General features: G+C 48.8%; 7 protein-coding genes across 9 annotated transcripts; 4 read left to right on the forward strand and 3 right to left on the reverse strand.

Annotated features, from left to right (window-relative positions):
* Positions 1-272: 272 nt before the first annotated feature.
* J3458_002675 (uncharacterized protein) lies at positions 273-726 on the forward strand (the record flags this gene model as incomplete). The annotated part of the gene is made up of 2 exons (XM_066117296.1): positions 273-635; positions 676-726. The coding sequence occupies 2 exons, from the start codon at positions 273-275 to the stop codon at positions 724-726; spliced, it is 414 nt and encodes a 137-aa protein (XP_065977079.1).
* Positions 727-4,914: 4,188 nt separating this feature from the next.
* Positions 4,915-5,646, forward strand: J3458_002676 (uncharacterized protein; the record flags this gene model as incomplete). Its single annotated transcript, XM_007815090.2, has 1 exon — positions 4,915-5,646. The coding sequence occupies one exon, from the start codon at positions 4,915-4,917 to the stop codon at positions 5,644-5,646; it is 732 nt and encodes a 243-aa protein (XP_007813281.2).
* A 1,428-nt stretch (positions 5,647-7,074) lies between these two features.
* Positions 7,075-8,288, reverse strand: J3458_002677 (uncharacterized protein; the record flags this gene model as incomplete). The annotated part of the gene is made up of 2 exons (XM_007815091.2): positions 7,075-7,549; positions 7,606-8,288. 2 exons carry the CDS (start codon positions 8,286-8,288, stop codon positions 7,075-7,077), a joined length of 1,158 nt encoding a protein of 385 aa, XP_007813282.2.
* An 845-nt stretch (positions 8,289-9,133) lies between these two features.
* J3458_002678 (uncharacterized protein) lies at positions 9,134-10,967 on the reverse strand. The gene is made up of 3 exons (XM_007815092.2): positions 10,229-10,967; positions 9,691-10,164; positions 9,134-9,592 (listed from the first exon to the last, which is right to left on the reverse strand). The coding sequence occupies exons 1-3, from the start codon at positions 10,924-10,926 to the stop codon at positions 9,469-9,471; spliced, it is 1,296 nt and encodes a 431-aa protein (XP_007813283.2). The 5' UTR covers positions 10,927-10,967; the 3' UTR covers positions 9,134-9,468.
* Positions 10,968-11,565: 598 nt separating this feature from the next.
* On the reverse strand, positions 11,566-13,625 carry J3458_002679 (uncharacterized protein). Of its 3 annotated transcripts, none has more exons than XM_066117298.1 (5): positions 13,353-13,625; positions 13,086-13,296; positions 12,966-13,034; positions 12,301-12,900; positions 11,566-12,244 (listed from the first exon to the last, which is right to left on the reverse strand). In XM_066117298.1, the coding sequence occupies exons 1-5, from the start codon at positions 13,530-13,532 to the stop codon at positions 11,913-11,915; spliced, it is 1,392 nt and encodes a 463-aa protein (XP_065977081.1). In that variant the 5' UTR covers positions 13,533-13,625; the 3' UTR covers positions 11,566-11,912. The 3 variants fall into 3 exon arrangements, with proteins under 3 accessions (XP_065977081.1, XP_065977080.1, XP_065977082.1); XM_066117297.1 differs by having other exon boundaries at positions 11,566-11,897; positions 11,991-12,244; positions 13,086-13,601; XM_066117299.1 differs by having other exon boundaries at positions 11,579-11,897; positions 11,991-12,244; positions 12,301-13,296.
* A 510-nt stretch (positions 13,626-14,135) lies between these two features.
* Positions 14,136-16,671, forward strand: J3458_002680 (uncharacterized protein). Its single transcript, XM_007815094.2, has 8 exons — positions 14,136-14,677; positions 14,736-14,840; positions 14,898-15,026; positions 15,084-15,508; positions 15,568-15,676; positions 15,732-15,848; positions 15,900-16,077; positions 16,137-16,671. Exons 1-8 carry the CDS (start codon positions 14,564-14,566, stop codon positions 16,559-16,561), a joined length of 1,602 nt encoding a protein of 533 aa, XP_007813285.2. The 5' UTR covers positions 14,136-14,563; the 3' UTR covers positions 16,562-16,671.
* A 3,783-nt stretch (positions 16,672-20,454) lies between these two features.
* Positions 20,455-21,667, forward strand: J3458_002681 (uncharacterized protein; the record flags this gene model as incomplete). Its single annotated transcript, XM_066117300.1, has 3 exons — positions 20,455-20,700; positions 20,776-20,987; positions 21,082-21,667. 3 exons carry the CDS (start codon positions 20,455-20,457, stop codon positions 21,665-21,667), a joined length of 1,044 nt encoding a protein of 347 aa, XP_065977083.1.

The raw sequence follows: 21,667 nt of genomic DNA on the forward strand, positions 1-21,667 counted from the left end.
GTACTCAAGAGGCTGTGTATACAGCCAGGTATTGAAATCAAGCGGACATAAAGTAGATGAAAGGGAGCGGGTAATAATGATTGCTTTAAGACGGGGACTTGTCGAGTTTTAGTAGCTGAAGAGATAGCCAAGAGTTTTATGGCTTTTGTGGCCTAACCATCAGGTTCCAAGGGGTATAAAAAGAATGCTCGCGTCCATCATATTCTCTTGGTGAACCAACTTTTTTTTTTCACTTTTTTCTTCTTCCCTTGGACGCTGCGGCTCTTGACGACATGGACGGATTCAACAACGTGCAGGCCCCATCCGGCTACCAGGAAATTCAATGGCTAGCAGACACATTTGTTGCATTGATGGGTCTCGGCTGGGTCGTGAACTACGCCTTGATGATCTGGCACTCCACAAAGGGAGAAACATACAGCATGGCTCTTCTTCCGCTTTGCAACAACATTGGCTGGGAACTCGTGTATACAATTGTATATCCGTCTTCCAACAAGGTTGAGCTGGCGGTCTTCGCCGCGGGTGTGACTCTAAACGTCTTCATCATGGCAACTGCAGCCCGATCAGCAAGGATGGAGTGGAGTCACTCTCCTTTGGTTGCGGATCATGCAGCCTTGATTCTCCTTTTGGGAACTTTGGTATGCTTTACTGGTCATGTTGCATTGGCCCTGGAAATAGGGCCTGCGCTGGCTTATTCATGGGGGGCCGTTATATGCCAACTGGCGTTGAGTATCGGTGGCATGTGCCAGTTGCTGCAGAGAAACAGCACGGCGACTGATACATGGGCACCCGGGTGCCCAAATAGACTAGCGCACCCAGGTGCCCAAATTATGTCAGCACTCCTCTAGCGCTGGGACAGACCCGCAAGACCCGGCTGGAAGATCATTTCAACTAGTTACTCTCTCCAGTTTAATCTACAACTTGACAACAATGCAATCCTCCGTCGCGCTATTCGCTGAGTGCAAAGCTTGTTGCTCATTACTGTCTACCTCTATTCTCTTCCATATTTCTTTCATTCCTCTTCTCTTGTTAGCCAAAGGATGATCACCCATCTCCCGAGCGACCTGGGCTTCAATCCGCTCATCTTCCTGGTTGCTCCAGTCTAGATACGCCATCATTTCCTCTTTCGTCCATTCTCTGGACCCTGTCGCAGTGACGCGATGCTTCGACATTTGTTTGTAGTCCAAGCACCACTCGTAACTCCGCTTGTCGTATCTTTGTGGGAGCCCCATCGCTTTGCGATATTGCTGGTTGGTCTTGATGCTGCCAGCAGGTTGCGCAGCGTACCACGCATTTCTAGCAGCTACATATCTCTCATAAATGGCACCCGGGGAATCGTACCGCGGCTCTTCCAAGGTGACACCAGACAAAGACTGGACTTGCTCAACCGTTGGCCCTTCAACGGTCAACATTGGCGGACTGCCGGGCGCGTTGTTTGATGTGGCAAGCGACCCCAAGTCAGTCGACGTATTAAATCTCATGAGAGGAGATGAACGGATGGGTGGCATGCGTGCTGCAAAGGAAGAGGGTTGATCAATCTCTGCCAAGGCATCCGCCACTGCATTTGAACATTGCGACTGCTGGGTCGTTGGCACGATTTCCGGGGGGGCCTTAGAGACACCCGCAGGAGCCATTTCCGCCGTGGCACCTGAAAATGTGACTGAACTTCGAGCTTCCGGCAGAGGTACTACCGGCGACCCCTTGAACTTCAGCGGACAGGACCTCGAGGTCATAATGTGGCCTACCACGTGGCATGCGCTGCAAGTGGGAGCCTTTCTGTTACCCTGGATTCTCTCGAAACCGGATGGTTCGCGTCTTGTGCTCGTTAAGGGTTGAGTCCTATTTAGTTGGTTTGCAGCCCGGCGAGGTTCCAGAACAGGTTTTGGCAGTGCCACCCCTCGCTTTAAGTGCCAATGTGGGTGAAAATGCTCTAACAGAAGACCCTGAGCTTCTTCTTCCAGCTTCTCGAGGGTGTGGGAGCACGGCAACCCATGTGACGAAGTGAAAGTCTGACTACATAGAATCTGACGTGGCTCTTGTAGACATAACTGCCGTTGCCCCTGGACTTTGCGCAAAGCATCATGCGAAACCCTACCTCGTACTGCTTCGAACATGAGCCCGGATACATCTAGAGGTGTGCGTAACTGTTGCGAAGCTCGAATATGTTTAAGTTCCTTGAGTTGGTTTGCGATGGCATGCTTCATGGCTTGCCAAACGTCGAAAAGGTCCAAATTCGATTTCTTAATGTGTGCTTTCATCAGTGAATGGATACCCTCGGCCCTGGGAACGTTCCATTAGCGTCTTGTCAATTGCATATAGTATAAGCCACCTGCCTCGAGGTGGCCACATTGCCGAAATGCAAGTGCATATCCACCCATGCTTTAATGATCATCTCTTTGTACGGCTCGAGCCAATACATCTTGATATACCCTACACACTCTGGATATTTTTCGCCATACTTCAGTTCAAACTTGGCCAGGCGCTCGTCAAATATCTTTTCACTTGGTGAAGCAACAATCGAGTGCCAGGAGGTGTAGAATTCTTCCCATGTGTCATTTTCTGCCCGCTCTGAGGTTTCGTTTTCTTTCTGCACAAAAAAGGGCCGGCAGCGCTGGAGGACCGCTTTGTTGACATGCCAGAGGCAGAGGAGCGCTTTGGTCGTTGGAAACCAATGTGCAGCAGCGTTCATTGCAGCTAGGCATCGATCAGTCAAGACAACTGACGGAAGTTCACGCTGGTAAAGTGACCTGAGATGTTGTAACGCCCAAGAGTAATCCTCTTCCGATTCACCGGATAAAAATGCAAATGCGATACAGAACGACCGCTGGCTAGAATCTACTCCGACCATGTCGAGTAGCGGCATACCGTGTTTATTCGTCTTGTAGGTACAATCCAGCAATAATACGTCCGGGTTGCATTGTAAATACGCCACAGAGTCAGGATGGGCAAAGAAGATAGCCGTCAGTCGATTGTCTACATCCAAGCGGACGCGACACCAAAAGCCCTCGTTATCTAATTGGTCGACTAGGGCTTGAATGCTGCTCTGGCCTTCGCGAAGATCTCTCCTGGTTGCCGCAATCCGGTTGTATATATCCCGCTGAGTTGCAAGTGTTTCTGAGTGGTTATGGAGGTAGGTCCTTATTTCTCGAGGGGCAGTTCCAGACTTCACGAGTTTGGAGACGATCGCCGCATCTTTTCCCACAAGCTTGCGGTGGGCAGGGTGTGCAGAAGGATCATCGCTGGGCGCGTGATTATGTTTAGCACATTCGATGTCTGGTCGATGGCTCAAGACCCATGTACTACCATCTAGCGATTGCTTGGCTAGAACTGAAAACTTGCAGCCAGTTCTTCGGCTCGAAGTGCGTCGCACTCGATCAGTAGAAGGGCTTGGAGGAGGTTTATTCCTATCACAAGCGAATATTACTCTGACTCTGCCATTTGGTGTCTTGAGGGATTTCCCTGTTGTAAATGCGTACCCTCGAGGTTTCGCCCAAGAATTGATAGCATCAAGTAAGGACTCGCGTGATTCATATGTGCCTTCGGGTGGAAGAACGTCGTCAGGGAATGCTGCCTGATCCATGTTTCATCAATCTGATTGGCGCTGCAATGTGCAGTGGCTGCAGGAACATGCTGGGGCACAGGTTCTGTCCCAGCGCTAGAGGAGTGCTGACATAATTTGGGCACCTGGGTGCGCTAGTCTATTTGGGCACCCGGGTGCCCATGTATCAGTCGCCAAACAGCACACGTGGAACATCCTGGGCGCTATGGTATGTTAAGGGTCTTGCAGACTTGTGTAACCGTGACAGTATGTGACTGACATCACCTCAGGCTCAGCAGATTTCTCGGCTCATGTTGCACAGTTGGCTTTGCCTTTCTTCGCTGGAAGTACTGGCCGGAGGTATATGGCTGGCTCAGCAGCCCGCTCATCCTCTGGAGTCTCGCCACTTTCGTGCTCGCCGACTCAACCTACGGAGTTTGTCTGTATCTAGTGTCCCGAGCCGAGCAAAGGACTGCGAAACTTGATTGATCTTGGGATCGCCGTACGGCACGTGAAAGGGGGCGACAGAAACACCATCTGCCTTGTCGGCCGCCGGGAATGGCCTATGTCGCCATCGCAAACGCTATCTTCACGTCCCGGATTTGATGCATCTTGCATAATGTGGATATTTTGCCTAGGATAGAAAATAAACCAACTTCTTGGCAAATCGGATCCCGCCGGTTGCACTGCATGGTCATATGCAGGCAGATGGAAAACAATCCCCTTTGATACGCCTTGTGACTAATGAAAGCGAACGGAGATGCCGTCATAATTGCCACATGTAACCTCTCCATTTCTTTGCATATTCGGATGCGCCATATACAACCTCAATCTTGAGGGAATAGCGAGCTCATATTGCACTGATAAGGCCTCGTTGTACTTGGTTGATGAACTTGGAGCTAACCCTATCCTTCCTTTATCAAATGCACACTCGCGCATATGCTGCCTGAGACAAATCATGTTCTGCGCTCCTTTGCTCACTAGACCTGATACTCTCGAAAGACTTGATTGTCTCTGCTCGAACACAATGGTGGCCACCACTGTGGAAACTATTCATCAATCTCAGGATGGAACATGTTGGTCTCAAGCGACCCGTGCACATTCCAATGGAAATACTACATACCTGGAAGATAAGGTTGTTATGAAATGAAATTTATGACAAAGAAGAGTTGCTCACCACACACTAGGTTCTGACTGCACCTCTGGATTATTTGCGAGAGTCACCAGGGAAAGATATCCGTGGCGGCTTAACGAATGCATTTAACCAGTTCCTTTGTGTCCCAGAGGAAAAGGTTAGTGTGATAAAACGCATAATCGATCTACTCCATAATGCCTCGTTGCTGTAGGTTTCCATAAAACGTCATCCAAGCTTTGCCACAATGTGTCTGACAAGTTTCAGCATTGATGATATCCAAGACTCGTCCAAACTACGGCGGGGCGTCCCCGTTGCTCATAGCATCTTTGGCATTGCGCAGACTATAAACTCTGCCAACCTCGCTTACTTCATGGCCCAAAAAGAGCTGGACCAGCTCACGAACCCTCGTGCATATGCCATTTTCACCGAGGAGCTAGTCAACCTACACCGCGGCCAGGGCATGGAGCTTCATTGGAGAGACTCGCTCCACTGCCCAACCGAGGATGAGTACATGCGCATGATTCAAAATAAAACCGGGGGCCTATTTCGCCTAGCGATCCGGTTGATGCAGGGCGAAAGCTCCAGCAAACGTGATTATCTGCCGCTGGTTGAGACTCTCGGAACCCTGTTTCAGATTCGGGACGACTATCAAAACTTGCAAAGTGACGTCTATTCAAAAAATAAGGGTTACTGCGAAGACATATCCGAAGGCAAATTCTCATATCCCATCATTCATAGTATTCGATCGCGCCCAGGGGATCTTCGACTGCTCAATATTTTAAAGCAGCGCAGCGAAGATCCCATGGTGAAGCAGTACGCGGTTGAATACATAGAGTCTACAGGAAGTTTTACCTACTCTCGACAAAAGATTGAGTCTTTGCTTCAGCAGGCCAAGGCACAATTGACAGATCTTGAAGATGGTACTAACCGTGGAGAGAAGATGCGAGCAATCCTGAAGATGTTGGAGTTGAAGTAATCCATAGAATCAGTATAGTCAATTCAAATGTTATTTATTTTATGAAGATTGGCGAGAATATGCAAAGTGATTGAAATAGAGACAGAATCCTGGAGACGCCCACTGAATCTGGCGGGAAATATCGCCGCTTTTGACGATTTGGCAGCATGGTAAACTACTCTTTGATTTCCCATTTGCAGTGTAATAGAAGTATCAGAGCGGGGTGGACAGTTCGAATCTTCTACATTCTGTCGTGTATTCGGGACCTTTGGTGGCCATCATTGATAACGTTTCACTAATTGATTGCTTCGAGGTTGAGCCTGTCAATACCGTTCCCTGATAAAGAACAACATACGATTTCTCTGCAATGCTCATGGAAGCTGCAGGTGCCATCATGCGTTATTTCTCACGTCTTAATACGGAATCATGCCCATGGTGGGAGCGAGTATTAAGACAAACCATGAGGAATTTGCCTGGCACTTGCACCGAATATTCCTACCCGCAAGTTTTGGGGTTCACTGCTCTGCAATGGTGCCCAAAGACCCAAAGACACCTCAAATTTTAATGTTTGTACCGAGTTCGCAAGCTGGGTGCTTTTGTTGTTGGCTATGGAATCACCTATCCGGATTGTTACTCATTAAATACCATCTGTTTGCTAGGATACTTGCCGAAAGAGAATAATACTTTTGGATCTATCTTTAGGAAGTGCTATAAAGACGATGCAAATGGCGATCCGTTCTTCGTCGTTATGTCTCGTGTGGAGTTTAAAGTGCTTACCAAGGAATAAGCCATCTCTGCACAGAAACGTATTGCAGCACCTTTTGCCAAGATAAGAACAAAAAAAGGTTTTTTTGTTTTTGACTCTCGTCACAAGATCCAGAGGCTGCTGCCAAGAGTAGCTACTATGACGTGGACTACACGGGGCACATTGGTATTAAGACCACGGCAGCCGCACGTACTCTAGCATGTTTTCTTCCTCCAACTAGCTACATAGTTACTAGACTTAACCCTAACCCTCACCCCAAGACACTAAACCGCACCTCCTGTGAATGTGTCTATGTGGCCCGATTCCAGAGAAAACCACTTGTTGCCAGAAATTGTTCATAATTCCACCTGTATGATATTTCGGGGCACTGAAATCGTGCTATATGCTCTATTTGCGCTTTCAGAGCACTGTACGCGTGGAATTGGCAAAAAGCACCGGGATTTCCACGATATCCAGCCCGTCAGCCTAACAGTTCATGACGCACAGTTCTGTTTTTCCAGGTTACTCTAGGCATCTTGGTACACTGAAATACAAAGTCTGGTACACCCCGGAGTTATTAAAGCTGAATGATGTGTGGCCGTGGATTGGCACTTCACGATCTGTGCTGGGATCTCCGCTGGAGCTCGTTGTGTTAGTTTCCGCCCCTTAGAACTCTCTTGAATGAGCGTGATTAGAGGGAAAACTTACAAAGCAAGTTCAAAGGCCTCTCTATATTTTCCATTTACTGCCCACTCTTGGCCGCATTTTAGGAAAACCTTTTCAAGATTCTCTATAGTTTCCCTATCGCTCTTTAAATAGTTAAAGATGGGAACGTGTAACTTGACATCTGGGAGATCTTCGCCAGGAGTAAACTCTATGCAGAAGAAGAGCTTCATAACTAGCTCTGCAGGGTCGTTGACTGGTTTCTCGTTGTCATCTGTAACCTCTTCCTTCTCTTGGAGCAATAAGTGCCATATAGTTCTTAAAACCTCTAGGCCCTTGAGCGTTGCTTCGTCCTGCCGTCGGCCGCCTAGGCTTATACACTGTCGCACCGTGTTGAATGAATTGCTAGTTGTGTGGACGTATATCTTGAATCTGGCACGGTGTAAATTCTGTTCTTTGACGAGGTCCACGCACAGCATGTCCATACAGGGTGGGCCGGGACGCTCGAGAAGGAATCTGCTTCAAGTTAAAATATGCACCAATACGTGCGCAATAATAGCACGACAACGTACTCCGAAACAGCCCTAATAGCGTTCTGGCTAATCGGAGGCTCCAAATGACGTGCAACATTCCATATAGTCTCATTCATAGATTTGGCAGACCCAAGCTCCTTGATTTGGGGACTAATGTAGAACTTGGTATCCGTCCGGGGGCCATCTAGGCCAAAGGCTAGAGCTGCAAAGGGGAGCCTGGCTCCAGGCTTTGGCTCTACACCAGGTGGCAAAAGACTCGCTTGCCACTGTCGAATATTTTGCTGGGTTGTGGTTGCTTCTTCAGGCGTTGGAGCCAGGGCATCCAATAGAGCATCAGCCCATTGAGTGCTAAATCCCAATTCAGTGGCGAGAGATTCCAGGCATTTTCGTAAAGCGCCTATAGCGTACATATCATTATCCTCCGGCCCATTTGGACCTAAGAATTCCCAGCAATATCTCACTTTTGGCTTCCCGGCGTTTAGGTTCAGGCTGAGATCCATAGGGAAACCACTCTGGGTAAACCGCGATCTGCTTGGGGAAGCCTCTGTTGGGCGAGGTCCAAAGTTGGGAAGGACATAATCGCAAAGAAATTGGATATGTTTGCCTTGATCAGCATCCGAGTATGACCCTGCCGCTCTTAGGAGAGCGAGCAGCGGCGGGACGCTGTGACGCATCCAGTACCTCAAGTCCAGATTGTTGGTCAGGGAAGCTTGATGGGACATTGTAATTGTTGTTTTGAATGGAATGTTTTCTAAAATGAATTTGGAAGTAGAGGACAGTCGATACTGTAACGCCACGGAAGGGCTCAAATTTAAACAAAAGAAGGAGCAAAGACAAAAAACTCCTACCAAACACTAATTCTGGTTTACCAACGTATTCGGACCTAGCGGGCTGGCAAGTCTGATACGGAATTGGGATGTGCAGTTCTGCACGAGAATTCGGATGTGGACTATTACGCACTACGCACACGCACATGTTCCAGCATTCTGATAACGTGTCACCCCCAGTTCAGCATAGATATGCTAATTGCGCTGAGTCGGGTGATGGAAATGGTAAACAAACAATCCTTCTCGTTCGTCTGCAGTATTACCAGCTGGGACCTAACCTGGCGCGGTGGCACGACAGGTATTGCTCGACCGTTCAGCCCGGGAGCAGCCCTGCAGCAAAAAGGATGCAGCAACGGCGGCAGCGGCCCCTGGCCGGTGGGCAATGTTTTTGGCTCGATGTCTCTCTGGCTTGTGACATGCGGGCTCTTATCTCCAATAATACCCGCCCTGTGCAACCTCTTTGCATCCTGCGTGGAAATGACACTCTCAACTTGAATTGATAGCTGCTGCTGTATTAGTCGGATGTGAAATTCATGGCCTGCCTTAGTCTCAGGAATATGACAGGCAGCCTCAATACAACTGCACAGCTTGAAGACGTGGCTTTTCGTTTCCTCAAAGCGTCACACCCAAACACTACCAAGTGATAGTACCAGACGTATTCCAGAGTGCCGCGACACTGCCGAATACCATTCCTTGTAGCGCGTAGACGCCTTCGTCCAACAATCAGTCATTTAGTATGGTCTGGATTGGCGGAACTCCTACACCGGTGTATGGCTGGTCGTTAGCCTTATAGTAGGTTGTTGCGAAAGACACGAATGGGAAGAGAGTCACCGTCCACCGTAGCCGGACCGAAGTGTGTTATACACTAGTTTGTGAAGTATATGGCATAATTCTGCGTATAAACACTCTTGGATTTCTCAACACTTCGCGATTACTCTAAACTATTCCTGCACCCATTGTACGCGCCGCTCCTAAAACTAGTGTGTACAAAACACTCAAATCTTTTGCAGCTGTAATTTAAAGATAGACAAATGCGTTAAACAAGGACGGCACTCGAGTCCTCATGAGGACTTCCTCACTCTTCTTCTTCCCCAAGAGGAGGGCTATAATACAATGTCTGATAAACGCCCTTTTTCTCTGTGAAAATATACGATGCGTCGCAGTGAACCGGCTTCTTGCGACCGTGTGTGGGCGAGCCACTGTGAAAACATCAATAGTGAGTCATTGTGCGACTTGCAGCGTACAGTAGCACATCTTGATCGACATGGTGCTCCGAGAGGAATAAAGAACAACTTACAATGCGTCTGTGAAAATCTTCTTGTATTTCCCTTCTTCACCCCACGGGTGGCCGCAGATCTGGAAGATCTCCTGGTAGTTACGAATGGTTTCCTCGTCGGTTCGAACATAGTTCCAGGTCGGCAAGTAAGTCTTGACGTTGGGAAAATCCCTGCCTGGCTGGAGCTCAAAGCTAAAGTACAATTTCTGGCAAAGCATGGACGAATCGTTAATCGGCTTTTCGAAATCGTCGTCAACGGGGCCTTCTGGTTGCTGAAGCAAGAGGTGCCAGATCGGCTGAAGCTTCTCCAAATACTTGTTGGTCTCTTCATCATTGAGCTTGCCTCCAAGGCTAACATATTTGCGCACAGTCTTGAACGAGTTGCTTCGGGTATGAATATAGAGCTTCACCCTAGCATCAGACAGATGGCCGTCGTCGACACAGTCAATGCCTACCAATTCGATCGGGGACGGCTCAGGAAGTCCAGTGAAGAATCTTGTTGAACAAAGTTAGTATTTGTGTTTACAACCATGGACGTTTGTGTTGACACAAGACTTACTTCTCTAGCATGTCAATTGCTTCGGGTTTAAATGCTGGCGTGAGGTTCCGAAGAACCTTCCAAACCTCATCTGCTGCCGGAGTACCAGTGATGATTTCCTTGGCCTTGGGATTAACATACAGTTTCATTGATATGTTAGAACCCTTGAGGTCGAACGCGGTCAGCGCGAAGGGTATTCTCTTCAGAGGAGCAGCTTCAACACCTTCGGGCACAAAGCTTTGCAACCACTGAGGCAGCATATCAATGATGTGCTGAGCCTCGTCTGGCTTTACAGCAAAAGCGGACAGCAACGCGCTGCTCCATTTGGTCGAGAAGCCAAACTTGGCAGAAACAGAAGCCACGATATCTTGAGCGGCCTGTATGGCCAACGGATCACGACCATGTCCTCCGCTGGCACCCAACATCTCCCAACAATACCTTACGCAATTGCTGGATGACGCATTGAGACTGAGCTGAAGCGGAGAGCCACTTTGAGTCAGATGCGAGGGCCCAACGGCTTTGGACGGCCGAGGACCAAGGTTGGGCAGAACATCTTCTTTCAAGATGCGTAGCTGCGCTTCTTCTTCCGATCGGGAATAAGACTCGGTAGCCTGTAGAAGAGACTTCAGTGGTGGGATAAAGTTATCCGACCAGTATTTGATATCCAAGGGATCTGCCGTCACATCTTGGCTAACAGCCGTTACCGTTTGTGTTGCCATTATGTAATATTCGGGCAGTCCCACAGAAGACAAGAGGTGAAAAAGGCTGAGGAGTTGGAAACAGATTGTCCGAGTATTGTTGGTGCAATGATGCAAAGAAAAAGTGCGCGAGGAGCCTCTTTGAATGTTGCTCAGAGCTCCTCCTGGTACTAGCATATGTAACTGATACGTCATCCGTCCACATGTCAATTGCAAATTCCCTCTAAAACGATCCAGATCGGCTACAACTATTCAAAAGAGATCACATCAAGCAATGACTCGCATACCTCCCTGCAAAGTGGCAAAGTACCTGATAATACCGACGACACTAACCGCCGCCCGCCGGTCTTAAGCTGCGGACGTATTTGGCTTTATCATTATACATGGATACTACATACCACACCCCAAAAATAGTAGCCTGAGACGGAAGATGTGGAACCTCATCCGCTGGAACGAAGCAGGGTCTTTTTATCTACGGAAAATCGACCTAATACCCCTTGTGTCTGTTAGATGGCGTCATCGGCGGACCTGCGCAGTACGGCTCGGAACTTAATAGCATTACGATGCATGAATATGCAGGTTCTACTGATCGGCTGATGACACTGAGATTGGATGTCCATTCTGTTTTCACCTGACACAGACGTAGTTGAAAACGCACTCGGCAAATGTAACCCAGAAATTTCCTATCAAATTTATACTCCCATCTTGACATGTCAAGATGACTTTAAAATCAATAAAACAACTATTCCTTGGACAATCTCTAGTTCTATAGCTACAACTCTCTAACTTTGGTGATATGTGTGTCCTGGACCAGTGCTGATTCAAGCTTTAGATGCTACAGCGTTGCGGCGGCGCAAGAGAACAACCGCCGTGCGATGAGGAAAGATTCTGTCTCCGTGGAGCATATTGGGAGGACGCCCTGAGGGGGTTTCTCCCTGCAATTCAAAGTCATACTCAAGTAGAAGTCGGCTCATAATCGCTTTGATCGCATACTGTGAATCCAATTCTCAAATTAGCAAGGCTGGCCAAAACGAAATTTGCTCAAGCAACGGGACACTTGAAGTTTCAAGGCTTGAATCACGTACGGAAGCAAGGAATCTTCCGGGGCAGGCATATCGGCCTAGGCCAAAATTGAGGTTGGCGGTGCTGCTGTTTGAAAACGAAGTCGGCGCGGAATTCTGTTGTTTGAGCCACCGGTCTGCCTTGAACGTAGCTGCATCAGGCAAGTTTTCTTCATCCATGTGAATACACCGTGCAAGAAGCGCAATCTGTTGACCGCGTTCTAGTTGATATCCGTCAGATAATGTAAGAGGCTTCCGGACAACACGCCTAAAAGTGACTGAGATGATGGTTAGCCATGTTTCATACATGTAATAGAGTTGGAGCTGTGCATACACTCTCCGACTGGATTCATTCGCTGGGATTCTCTCATCAAGCTATCCAAATGCTTCATGTCAAGCATTGACTGCTGCGAAATGCCCATCCAACCTTCTTTCAGCACAGTTGCCTGTTCCTTTCGAAGGCTGTCTGTCAGGTCCTGGTCCGCAATCATATCAAAGATTAAATGTGTGCTGGCCATGGCAGTTGTATGGACCACGGCCATGCTCAAAATTCCAAGGGTGCGATGGGCAAGGGCCTCTGGTTGTGATTCTTCCTCGGTTCTTGCCAGGTCCATGCACCATTGCAAAAAGTCATCGTGCTCTTCTTTGGGGCACTCTCTGCGTCTCTTTACCTCTGTGCCGAGGAGCTGTTGGATGTACTGCAATTGGCCGCGGGCCTCTCTTACCTCGGGAACCCAAGTTCCAAAAAGGGATGTCAGCAAGCTGCCGAACCGGCGCGAGGTGGAGATGCTATCGAAAACGTTGCGGCTGTATGAAGCGGTTGTCTTGAGAAAAATCTCGTCGCGGCAGGTTGGTTCTCCAACAAACACCCTTGCCGCGGCACGAGTAGCTAGATGAAGAACCATCTCGTACGGATTGACTGGGATCCAAGCATCTAGTAGCCCATGGTTGTCAGTTCTTGCCAGATAAATACATGTTTACAGGAGAGGAAATACACACCATCCCGCATAGGTAGAACTTGCTCAAAGGCAAGCCTCAGCTCGTCCATCATCATTGGGATGATTTTCGCTATGTCATGTTAGCACGACTTCGGCCAATGACCGGTTTGATAATGCCTACGAAGCCTGGGAGTCAAGCGCCGTTGTATAGCGTGTGTGTGGAGTTCACTCCCGAGAAGAATACTCGTAACGGCGCCAGCATTGTCATCAAAGCTCGCTGTCAAGGGGTCCAACTTGTCGTTTGTAACCGCTCGCAGTTCAGAGGCGTACTTGAGTGGAATGACGACCAAGTCCATGTCCATTTTAAGCAGCTTAAACGGTTGATCTCGGAACTGTAGCGCTGTAAGTTTCTATCCCGTGACGTTGTCGGTAGTTTCGCATCGAATACCTTTTGATACCCATGTTTGATGAGTTGAGGTGCCTGGCTATTGTAACTCAGCCGGTCAAAGACTTTGGGAAAGAATGACGGCCAGCATCTGACACTAGGTATGCTTTCTCTCAGGTTGCTACTATAAACAGCATAGCAGAGGAGACTGACGACGATTGCGACGACTGGTAAAAGCGACATGTTGAAGAAATGGACTTGTCCAACGTGAGCAAGGTATGAAAGATTTCAGCAGGGAGAAGTAAACGTTTACACCTTGTATAGGCACTATGCCACTGGCTCTAGACTTAGCTCAAGTTTAAGTCAAGTCACTGTGATTCCGGCTCAAGTGATACAATGCAAGGCACACTCACGTGTTCCCGGACCCTGAATGATGATGACCCTTGCGACGGGACAATTGCCCACAATAGAGAACCACTGCTGGAGTCGCCGCCACCTGTGACGATGACGCTTATGCAGCAGAACATAAGGAGAAAACTGGCTAAGCAGAACTATGGCATTGGTTATTGGCTGGGTGTTGGAAATGTAACATGACGCGGTGGTTCCGGGATCTCTCAGCCCCATCGTTCAGCTGCGGCGCAACTTCAGACTGCAACGAATCATTCGACATGCCGCATTTAGTCTCAACCGCAGGGTGGCGTGAACGCATGGAAGGGTTTTCTAGTGATGTCTTGCTTGTCACATTTCGATCGGATATGTGCGTGGCGTGTCCGGGAGCTATGCAGCTTCGGACTCTAGCATTCTTCGCATATCGCCGCCGCCCCAGGACCTGCATGATGTGTTGACGCCAACGGCCCACCATCGCGGATCATTTTGGCCGAAGACATTTTCTGTCGGGACGGGGCAGCATACCCATCGTGACATCTCGGGGCACATGCTCGACTTTCATCATTGCGGCTATCGCCATGGCCGGCGTTCCTGCTAGGATATGCAAGTTATCACCGAAATCGAATCATCAATCTACCAACCCTGGACAATCCTAGACAGTGCTGCAATTCGTCAAGGATCGGAAGGTTCGGCCGGCAGCCATGACAGGTTGATCATTCCAGAGGAGCCATGGACGGAAACTACAGTCAGAGTACCTTGCCGGTCCTTTTTAACGGAGAGGGACAAAGAGCAACGGCGCTGCTCGTCGTCATGGCTCACACTTTTCTTTTACAACTTTCACATCTATAGTATTAAACAAGACTTCCAGATACCTAATCGAAATTACAATGCTATCAGAACGACTGGATGTGTTTGGCGATTATCCGGCCGTGGTGTTTGCCATCATTGGCGTTACCATAGCTGGTGCCGTATTCTTTCTATATCTCGATTACCCCATAGCGGTATGAGTGCACTCCCTCTCCAGCACCACATTTCCAAAAAAAATTAACATGTCTCAAGGTCAATGTGCCCATTATCGGTGTCGGAGTGCGGTATACGAAATGGCTGGCGGCGATTCGCAACGTTTGGTATGCAAGAGAGTCTATTAATGAGGGATACGCCAAGGCAAGTTACTGTCGACTCTTATGGCAACGCAGCTATGCACTAACGGCGGATACACAGCATGGTGATTTTGCGTTTCAGATACCAACCATGACCCGAATGGACGTATTTATATGTGATCGACAAATGACAAGGGAGTACTATACCGTGGATGATGATCACTTGTCTTTCCGGGCCGTCATGTCCGAGGTATGCAATTGACTATGTCACATGGTTCTCCTAACGGCACTTCTAACTGTGAGAAAGGAATTCCAATTCGAACATCTCCTTCCAGGGCAGCTACACAGTGTACGCAGAATACCCAACTCAGTCATTGCAAAGGCCTTGAGCTGGCAGAGGACCAGGGCCAGCAAACCTGAGGACCCGTTCTTCAAGTCCTTCTCGGCCGAGTTTGTGCATGGGTTCCAGGAAGAAACGCAGCGGTTAGTAGAGAACCAGAGCTCGGGCATTTTTTCACTGTTCCGAGGTACTGTCCCGGCCGCAGACTCCGGATGGAGTGCGGTGCCTTGTTTCCCACTTGCGATCAAGGTGATTGCACGACTTACCACGTACTCTTTGTTTGGCGAGCCTCTATGTAGGGATGAAGAGTTTCTAAATATGTGCCGCCGATTTGGTGATGCCATTCCTCGGGATGCCCTCATCTTGCGCTCCTGGCCGGGCTGGGCAAGAGCGTAAGTCCGACCTTTTTCACGTCGTCTCACTCTCTCGTCCTGCGACTGACAATGCCTAGTTCTGTCGCAAAGCTGTTGGCTGCCCCGCGACTTGTGAGGAAGCTGCAGGGCATTTTGTACGCAGAGATACAAAAAAGGAGAACCACCCGGGAAAAGAATCCCTTGAAGGTTTGTGCTCGGCAACTACAGTGGCCAAGCTGGACTCGCTAATACAAGGCTGTAGGATATCCTGGACTTCACCATCGACTGGGTTGACCAACGGGGCGAAGAATATGACGATTGGCATATTACTGATATGATGACCAACACGATATTTGCTGCCCTACATACTTCTAGTCAAGTACGTTGCCCATTCTGAATATCTTGACATCACTGCTAACAACTCCGACAGCTAGTAGTGCATACAATCTTCGAGCTCGCTACACGTCCTGAATATGCTGACCCGCTACGAGAGGAAATAAAGCAATGCTTTGAGTTGCACGGCGAGGGTACTAAGAAAGCTTTAGACTCCATGTACAAGGTGGATAGTTTCATCAAGGAGACGCAGCGAATGAACCCGCTCGACGCATGTACGTGTTACCCTCTCGCCCATCTACGCCAGAGGCACAATTTCTAACCTCAAGATTAGCCGCGCTTGCAAGATTAGCCCTTCGGGATTACACCTTTTCGAATGGCCTGCACATTCCCAAGGGGAGCGCAATTTTTACACCCAACGCCCCCATATTCCAGGACGAGAGATTTTACCCGGACCCCGAGCGTTTCGACGGTTTCCGATTTTCTAAAATGAGGGATGACCCAAAGCTCGTGTCCTCCTGTGACCTCACATCAACCAACGAACGCAGCATGCATTTTGGAATTGGGCGTCATGCTTGCCCTGGCAGATTCATGGTTTCCGACGAGGTGAAGCTTGCCATGGTGCATCTCTTGCAAAATTTCGACTTCTGTGTAGAAAACTTTGGTCCAAGGCCGAAGAATATGCCATTTGGTAAGTTTATTCTGCCTGACATGAGTGCCAAGGTGTGGTTGAGACCGTCTACTCGTGGCAAAGAGTGAGGTCGGGATATTAAAGTATTGGACTGTCACCTGGTGGCCTTTTCAGATTGGAATATAGACAGGTGGAACTGCTAGTATTAAAAGGACTGCTATTACTCTACATTGAAAATAGAAATATTGACTGTTGAGTGAGCTAATGTGCGTGCCACACCGATCTCGTGTGCTTGAAAATCCACCCAATTGCTTTGGTGCCTATTCCTAAGGGACTTTTTGGCTTTGAACAAGGTGAAATACTTAGCACTATCTGTTTCTTTACTAGGCTGCCCTCTGATCGCCACCTGTAGGCCGCCAAAGTCAAATCCCGGATAGACTCCTCCAGATGAAGTATATTTACTTCTGATCGTGCATGACTGCTATTGAGTGAGTATCCCCCCTGTTTATACAGGTTCATTTTCCAAGTACGTTTCTTATATCTCTGATCGGCATGGGAGCCCAAGATGTCTCGGCAAAGCCTTTAGAAAGCGATGCGTGGAATACAATGCTCTCCTTGGCTATCTGTCCCGTTCTTTTGCTCTTATATGACTCAACAGCCGAAAGTTGACGTGTGTGCTGGTGACAGCATTATTCAAGGGGCTTTTCTATCTTTTGCGCCAAGATAGACGTAAGCCACCAAATGTTGAGTACAAACAAGCACAAATCACTCTAGCCAACAAGCGGTGGGTCTGTGGATGATTCAGGCGTTGCACGGGCACGAGAGAAAGGCCATGGAATGACATCCAAGTGTGGATGATGAGGAATGGTAAGTTCCGGTATGGGGTGCATATCGTCTGTCATCTGGGGTAATGGCACCGTAGTGTGTTGAATGTCGACATCAGTCTGAAAAAAGGGTGATATTGCGTCGTACTTTATCATAGCAAGCGGCTCAAGACTGGCAGCGGCAATTCGCGAGACAAGCAGCGAAGAGGCCTTTGCCAAGGGGATAATTTGTCAGTTCCGTTATATAAGACGTTCGAAATACGCAGCGTTCTCCTACTATTAATGGAGCCTTAACAGCTCTCCAAACCATGCTTTAGTGCTGTCAAGACGATCTAAGGTCCTAAAACCAGGTGCTTCAAGGTTGTTTTATTTATTAAAGCAGACTTATGAGAAGGCCGGCAGTCTGCGAGGCTATAACGCTGGGTTTCCATCGTGTAGCCAAGTGTTATGAGGCCGTACGGGCAACATCCCTCATGCCAAAATGCTCTGAAGCCATTATAACGGCAACATTTGTTCGTTCAGTGTTGGACACGAGAGCATCCAAAATTAAAGCAATGAGGACGTAAGAAACCCTGGAACGCCCTGCGCCGCCATTTGCTGTTGACGGGGGTGTTTACCGTCTTGAAGCAAACGATGCTCGGCCGCGAGGAGTAAAAGACGTTCCATTTCTTTGTGACTTGCGCCTACAGCACCGTAGAGCCACTGCATGATTCAAGGAAAAACAGGGTCGATACCTTTATTTACGCCGTCGACGTTGTGCAATTAGGGTCTCATATTTTCTGATTTCAACTTGCCAGCCATACAATAATGTCTTGTTCTGTTTGCCCAATTTGTATCACAAAGACTGAATCGGATAGCAAGATGAATCATGATTAAACAAGCATGAAGTGGAATATACTGGAGCCCTTGGAAGAGGGCAGCGGTAAAGCTGACGGAGGAAGAGGTCGGACTTTAGGTTATACCGTATGTTTGCACTGTGATTATTGATCCCTTGCGGCCGCTTTGTCTGCAACTGTAGCACCAGACGTTCCCGGAAACTTGGCGTTGAATTGAAAACGACGCTGTTCCGAAATCTGGTACAAGCAAGACTCTGGATCTGGCGGGAGAGGAATGAGGGAACATTCATGTGATACATTGATCAGGGTAACATAAAGTGCATATATATCTTCAGCGCTAATCGTTAATTTAGTGCAGTAAATATTCTTATCTAGCGCCCCGTATAGCTGAGTAGCCCTAAAAGACTAAAAGCTAATACTAGCTTAGACAACAACCAAGGTTGCTTCGTATGTTAAAATGACTGCTCCCAATGATGATGAGGCTATACATACGAGCTACTGTTGTTGGAAATATCGCAGCAATTCACTCACTGGATAAGGCATATATTGGGGAGGGTTTTGACCGCTTTGGTGAAGCGAGTTCAAGGATATTAACGACGGAAAGAGATCTCTCTCGTACACACTGAAAACCCTGAAAATTTACCCTTTTATACTTTGGAAGAGCCCCTGCAGACCCCTGCCGAGACCCTCAATCCGTGCCCTAAATTGAGCTCTAGAAAAGGCAACTATCGTGACCAACGGCCTCCAACCATGTCCTTTTTCACCCAACAGCTGTTTAAATGCCCCTCTAATAGCCTCAAGTTAGCAGAGGAAACATATCATCCCACTTTTCCGCAAGCTAATACATCACTTGCTAGATTTCCGTACTGCTCGGGACAAACTTATTCATGGCTCCTCTTCTGTTTGCTCATCCCACGAAGCTTGTTACACTTGTTACAATCTAGGGGGGTCCGGTATTATGGAAGATGCTTGTTTTGGTTGACTACCTAGGTAGCTGATGCTCACTCGAAAGATCTATATAATGCCGTCAAATGTGGCCTACTAGCTGTTCCAGGGAGCTAGTTGCGGGCACCTTGGATATACAGCCCCGTTGATCAATTCCAGGCGAATGGAACGGAACAAGCGAGCAAGTAATTGCTACCTAATAAGAGGGAATTCATTTTATAACATAATTAAACGACAGTTCTTAAAAAGTAATGATCGATGTGATACCCTAGCCTAAACAGAGCCGTCCTTAAGACTAGGAATGTACTATAACTTTCAATTTTTACATAAAGAACTTGGGGCTTTTGATTTCACTTAAAGTATACCTCATCTGATACGTTCCGGGTGTGTTTCGGGACGGATCCAGCTACTGTGGCGCTGGAAACGACGTGTTAAGGCAGATTCGTCAGAGTAGAAGTAAAAGCCTCATTTCTACAAAATGGATGTGCAATTGATCGAGTTGGCACTTTCCTTTAACTGTCAGTTTTGACCTTTTATCGGTTGTTTTTTATCACGTGGTTCTCGTATTTCGACAAGCTCGCAGCATCTCGCTCTCGTTAAAGACCGCGGGTCATAATTGCGATATAATATGTAGTACATGTCAAAGACTCTTCAAGCTCTGGTCATAGTCCAGGTCGTTCAGAATTGAACATGACTGGTCGCACGCAAAGAAATTCGTTACATATACTCAGATACTCCGTATGGCGGGGGGAACCAGACTAGGAACACGAAGTCTAAGTCATCTGTGGTGCATTCATCACTTGAAATGAGTGAAAACGTAATCATAGTGGTAGAATAAGCGCAACGTGATGTCGTATCTTTGTGTACTTGAATGAATGGCCTTTGCGGGACTGTCAGAGCCCAAAGGGCACCCATCAGCGGGATGTTGGGAATATCCGGCCATGGACTGGTGCTGCTGCAACTGTCTGCTCCAGTACCTCCAGAGTATGTGTACGTACTTTGAATGAATGCGAGCATGGGTGAGCAGCGAGCACGGTGTAGCACTGGGGTATTGTCATGCTCCCAGCACAGCATTAAATGTGACGGGTTGACCAACGTGCGCCCACAGCCTCGTGTCATACAAACACTGGACTCGGTACGACCAACACGGCAATTAAAGAAGCCGTATCATAGTTATTCCCCACTCACATTTGAGCACAATGGTGATACATCACACGGAGCAGGGGGGAGGGACACCGCAGATGCCAGTAGTTGAGGTGTCACCTCTGCCTCATTTCACGCCCATGGTGCCATATCTTCAATAAAATCCCAAGCCGGCTTCATCTCTCCCCATTTACATTCATCACCTCGCTTCCCGTCTCCGGTAATCTAGTTTCTTCCACCGTACTGCGAACAGAACCTTCGTCGTCACCACAAATGGCGGATAAAGGAACCATCATCGTCACCGGCGCCAACGGCGGTCTAGGAAGCGCCTTGGCCGAGCATATTGCCTCCAAGCCCGAGTTTCTGGGTCATCATGGGATTTACCTCGTGCGAGACGCGTCAGCAGCGCCGGCGCTCACCGCGGCCCTTTCGCGAGGCTCAGCGTCGCACAAGCAAGAGGTGGCATCTCTGGACTTGACCAACCTCGGCAACGTACGACAAGTCGCACAGCACATCAATGTGAGCTCCCATCCGATTGCCCCCCCAGCTCCTTACACGTCTTGACCCTGTTTAACGTTAGCTGGCTGTGAATAGAGCCGCGTGTCTGCTGGCCAGATCCCGCCCATCCGTGCCCTCATCCTCAACGCTGGCTTCCTAGACTTTGGCAAGCAGAAGTGGACGAGTGACGGGTTCGACGTTACGTTTGCAGCCAACTATCTCGGACATTGGCTGCTCACACTTCTGCTGCTCCAGAGTATGGACAAGGAAGCCGGTCGTATTGTTGTCATTGGGAGCCAGACACACGAGTAAGCGTCCCAATCTCCCCATGCTGGGCTGAACAAGAGAAACACGGAAGAGTCAAGTCTATCTATCAAGGCTAACAGAGGGTCCACGCTGCAGCCCCAGTGATCCGCGCAACGCCCGCTCCAAGGCGTTCGAAGACAAGTACAAGCAGCTGATGGGTACCGACGAGGCCAGCGTCGAGGCCGTTGCAAAGGGCGCATGGGCCTCGGCCAAAGAAGACCCATCGTTTCGCAGCGGGCTCCGGCGCTACGGCGCGTCAAAGTTGTGCCTCCTCATGATGATGTATGAGCTGCAGCGCCGTCTGGACAAGGACGCCAACCTCAAGAACATCAGTGTCCTTGGGGTCGACCCGGGCACCATGATGACTAGTTTGCCGCGCCTCGCGCCATGGGCGATCCGCGTGCTCATCTTTGGCGTCATCTATCCCGTCATTGCCTTCCTGTTCCCCAACGGCCCGGTGCGGACGCCACAGCGCTCCGGGGCGGATGTCCTGGAAGCGGCCTTCGGGTCGGGCCTGGGCGCAGGGGACGGCCTACCAAAGGCATTATGCTTTAATGGCAGAGAGCCGATGGAGACGAGCCCTGAGGCGAGGGACTCCCAGAAGCGGGAGTTGGTCTGGAAGGAAACAGTAAAGTATACCCGGTTGGTGGAGGGCGAGACAATTCTTGGCGATTGGCAATAA

The sequence above is a fragment of the Metarhizium acridum genome (assembly GCF_019434415.1).
Source record: "Metarhizium acridum strain ARSEF 324 chromosome Unknown scaffold_13, whole genome shotgun sequence".
NCBI classification, from domain to species: Eukaryota; Fungi; Ascomycota; class Sordariomycetes; order Hypocreales; family Clavicipitaceae; genus Metarhizium; species Metarhizium acridum.

What these genes read in the sequence shown, in the direction of transcription:
- J3458_002678 (XM_007815092.2), bottom strand. Translation starts at nt 10,926, where the DNA reads ATGGCAACACAAACGGTAACGGCTGTTAGCCAAGATGTGACGGCAGAT. An exon ending in GCAATTGACATGCTAGAGAA is followed by an intron (nt 10,165 to 10,228) that starts GTAAGTCTTGTG and finishes TTGTTCAACAAG; the next exon opens with ATTCTTCACTGGACTTCCTG. An exon ending in AAGATTTTCACAGACGCATT is followed by an intron (nt 9,593 to 9,690) that starts GTAAGTTGTTCT and finishes ATGTTTTCACAG; the next exon opens with TGGCTCGCCCACACACGGTC.
- J3458_002679 (XM_066117298.1), bottom strand. Translation starts at nt 13,532, where the DNA reads ATGTCGCTTTTACCAGTCGTCGCAATCGTCGTCAGTCTCCTCTGCTAT. An exon ending in TCAAACATGGGTATCAAAAG is followed by an intron (nt 13,297 to 13,352) that starts GTATTCGATGCG and finishes ACAGCGCTACAG; the next exon opens with TTCCGAGATCAACCGTTTAA. An exon ending in GCGCTTGACTCCCAGGCTTC is followed by an intron (nt 13,035 to 13,085) that starts GTAGGCATTATC and finishes AACATGACATAG; the next exon opens with CGAAAATCATCCCAATGATG.
- J3458_002680 (XM_007815094.2), top strand. Translation starts at nt 14,564, where the DNA reads ATGCTATCAGAACGACTGGATGTGTTTGGCGATTATCCGGCCGTGGTG. An exon ending in TCCGGGCCGTCATGTCCGAG is followed by an intron (nt 15,027 to 15,083) that starts GTATGCAATTGA and finishes ACTGTGAGAAAG; the next exon opens with GAATTCCAATTCGAACATCT. An exon ending in TGGCCGGGCTGGGCAAGAGC is followed by an intron (nt 15,509 to 15,567) that starts GTAAGTCCGACC and finishes GACAATGCCTAG; the next exon opens with TTCTGTCGCAAAGCTGTTGG.